Source organism: Oncorhynchus kisutch, linkage group LG30 (assembly GCF_002021735.2).
Source record: "Oncorhynchus kisutch isolate 150728-3 linkage group LG30, Okis_V2, whole genome shotgun sequence".
Taxonomy (NCBI): domain Eukaryota; kingdom Metazoa; phylum Chordata; class Actinopteri; order Salmoniformes; family Salmonidae; genus Oncorhynchus; species Oncorhynchus kisutch.
The window spans coordinates 11,060,062-11,062,456 of NC_034203.2; the positions used below are offsets into that span (position 1 = coordinate 11,060,062).

Here is a 2,395-nt window from a genome sequence, read left to right on the forward strand (position 1 = left end):
GTTAATCAGGTTTTGTCTTTGCGATTAAAATATACCTATAAAATAATATGTTTTTTTTATGCAACTATAATTAGAAATCAAAGGCATTATACTGATTATTCATCCCCCCATCCGCCTATTTCATGGAGTGAACCACAATACCGGAACCGGAACCGGAAATGTACATTTATTTTAAATATACTATGTTTTTAATCCAGGGATATGTATTTTTTAAACGCATATCATACATAATATGAAATAATACAATTATAAAGTGCCTAAATGTATTAAAAGTTGAAAATAATTTGGATTACAGTTTGAATATATACAGTACTCTCACCACGTGACTTCCTTTCCAGTCAACTTGACAATATGGATGCCAGCCGCGTGCAGCCGATCAAGCTTGCAAGAGTAAGAAAACGCAATCATATTCAAGAGACTTTCAATATATTAATGTGTACATTCGTAAATACTCAGTGTTTCATTTAAGCTCATTTTAATTAAAAAAAGTTCCTGCCACGTTTATACTTGAACGGAGCCTCATTGCTTGGTGAGCTGTGCGTGCTGGAAGTGCTAAATTACAGCAACCATTAATTTATCTAGCTTAATTAACACTCGCTAGGTAATTTAGCTGAAAAACAGGCACTCATACGTCCCACGTTATCTCAGATGTGTAGTTGGCTAACTAACCGTTTTACGCTTCTTCTCCAGGTCACCAAGGTGCTCGGGAGAACTGGTTCCCAGGGACAGTGTACCCAGGTATGTGTTACTGAAACGCTAGTAGTATTACCTAACTTGATAGCCAATTAGTTAATTTATGTCGATGGTTAGCAATATTAGTTTGCTAATGGTGATGTATTGTGCACTAACTAGTATTCCTTGATTCCACGTCTGTTGTTCTGGCTATACCACATGCTAATGTGTAAGAGTATCCTGCATAGCTAGCAAGATTGGTTGTGGCAAAAGGTCACTAAATTAGCCAGCTAACATGTCATGGTAAAACAAGGTAGGTAGTTAATCAATGACATGTGTATCCCAACTGTCACTACATTGAAATGCAATTTATTTATAGAAATGCACTCGTTTAAACACCTGGTGTGATCAGATGTATTATTTAGGTCCTTGGTTTTGTGTTATGGAATCTGTAAACAGTGTAGTGTGTGGCTGTTGCATGTTCTAATGTATCATGTCTTGTCTCTTTCAGGTCCGTGTGGAGTTCATGGATGACAGCAACCGGTCGATCATCAGGAATGTGAAGGGGCCAGTCAGAGAGGGTGATGTGCTGACACTTCTGGAGTCTGAAAGGGAAGCCAGAAGGCTGCGATAAAGGTGTGCCATACTATTGTCCATGTAAAGCAGGGCTCTCCAACCCTGTTCCTGGAGAGCTATAGTCCTGTAGGTTCACTCAACCCCAGCTGTAACTCACCTGATTCAGCATATCAACCAGCTAATTATTCAAATCAGGTGTGCTAGGGTTGGAGTGAACATACAGGATGGTAGTTCTCCAGGAACAGGGTTGGAGAGCCCTGATGTATATTAGGTCAGTCATGTGTACTCCTAGACAGCAGTTGGGTGGGCATGTTTTTGCTTCAGCCTGATTCAATTAAGCTTGGTCGTGAAGAGCAGTTTAGAGGAATCAGTTGTGTCGCAGTAGGGCTGGAATTGCAATCCTGCAGGATTTCTGAAGTAGCTTTTGGTGTGACAATCCAAGGGAACTATAAACCAATGTTGCTATCAATGGCCCTCAAGGGAAGTCAAAACCATTTACCACGACCTCTATAAAAGTATTACTTTGGGGTATAAGGTAAATAATTGTTGGTGGACTGGGAAGTCATTAGGCTCTACATCCACTTGTATGTCATCCCAGGGATATGTAGGTGTCTGTTAAAATGATGTCCTTGGGTCTGTTATTTTGCTGTTAAAAAAAATGGTATGTGCATAAATGTAATTAATTCCCGCATCTTTCGTTGCAGTGCCCGGCGAAGTTGTGAGATGCCAAACCAACGCCTGGGGTGCAGACACCCCATCAGTTCATCTGCAATGGCCCCACATCTCACTTGTGCAGTTTAAGAAAAAATAAAAATTTGTTCAATGTGAAGATTTGTGTTTTTCCTGTTCAATGACCAATGTGTGTAGACATGTTGTGAACCAAAGTTAACTAATGGTAGTTTATTTTAAAGTACACTTTGTCCTTGAATATGGTTTGGATGCCACCTGTTGCATTGATGATCGTATTTTAGACATACAATTCCCATTTACTGCAAAATGTGTGCAGGTGCTAAAGTAAAACATTAACAGGTTTGATTTGAATGATTGCTCTCCTTTTGTCAGAAGAGCAGCATACAGAAATGTACTGTACAAGGGGACGAAGTAGCAGCAGCAGCGTACTGATTCGGTCATCACTGGAACTAAATGG

The 2,395-nt window shown here is 39.8% G+C and overlaps 1 protein-coding gene across 1 annotated transcript; it reads left to right on the plus strand.

Annotated features, from left to right (window-relative positions):
* The first annotated feature begins 301 nt into the window (after window positions 1-301).
* On the plus strand, window positions 302-2,077 carry rps28 (ribosomal protein S28). The gene is made up of 4 exons (XM_020467698.2): window positions 302-390; window positions 691-738; window positions 1,184-1,308; window positions 1,953-2,077. The coding sequence occupies exons 1-3, from the start codon at window positions 352-354 to the stop codon at window positions 1,304-1,306; spliced, it is 210 nt and encodes a 69-aa protein (XP_020323287.1). The 5' UTR covers window positions 302-351; the 3' UTR covers window positions 1,307-1,308; window positions 1,953-2,077.
* The last annotated feature ends 318 nt before the right edge of the window (window positions 2,078-2,395 follow it).

Bases quoted from the DNA above. Each gene is read 5' to 3' on its own strand.
- rps28 (XM_020467698.2), top strand. From the start codon at position 352: ATGGATGCCAGCCGCGTGCAGCCGATCAAGCTTGCAAGA. The intron at 391-690 runs GTAAGAAAACGC...CTTCTTCTCCAG, and splicing joins AGCCGATCAAGCTTGCAAGA to GTCACCAAGGTGCTCGGGAG. The intron at 739-1,183 runs GTATGTGTTACT...TGTCTCTTTCAG, and splicing joins CCCAGGGACAGTGTACCCAG to GTCCGTGTGGAGTTCATGGA.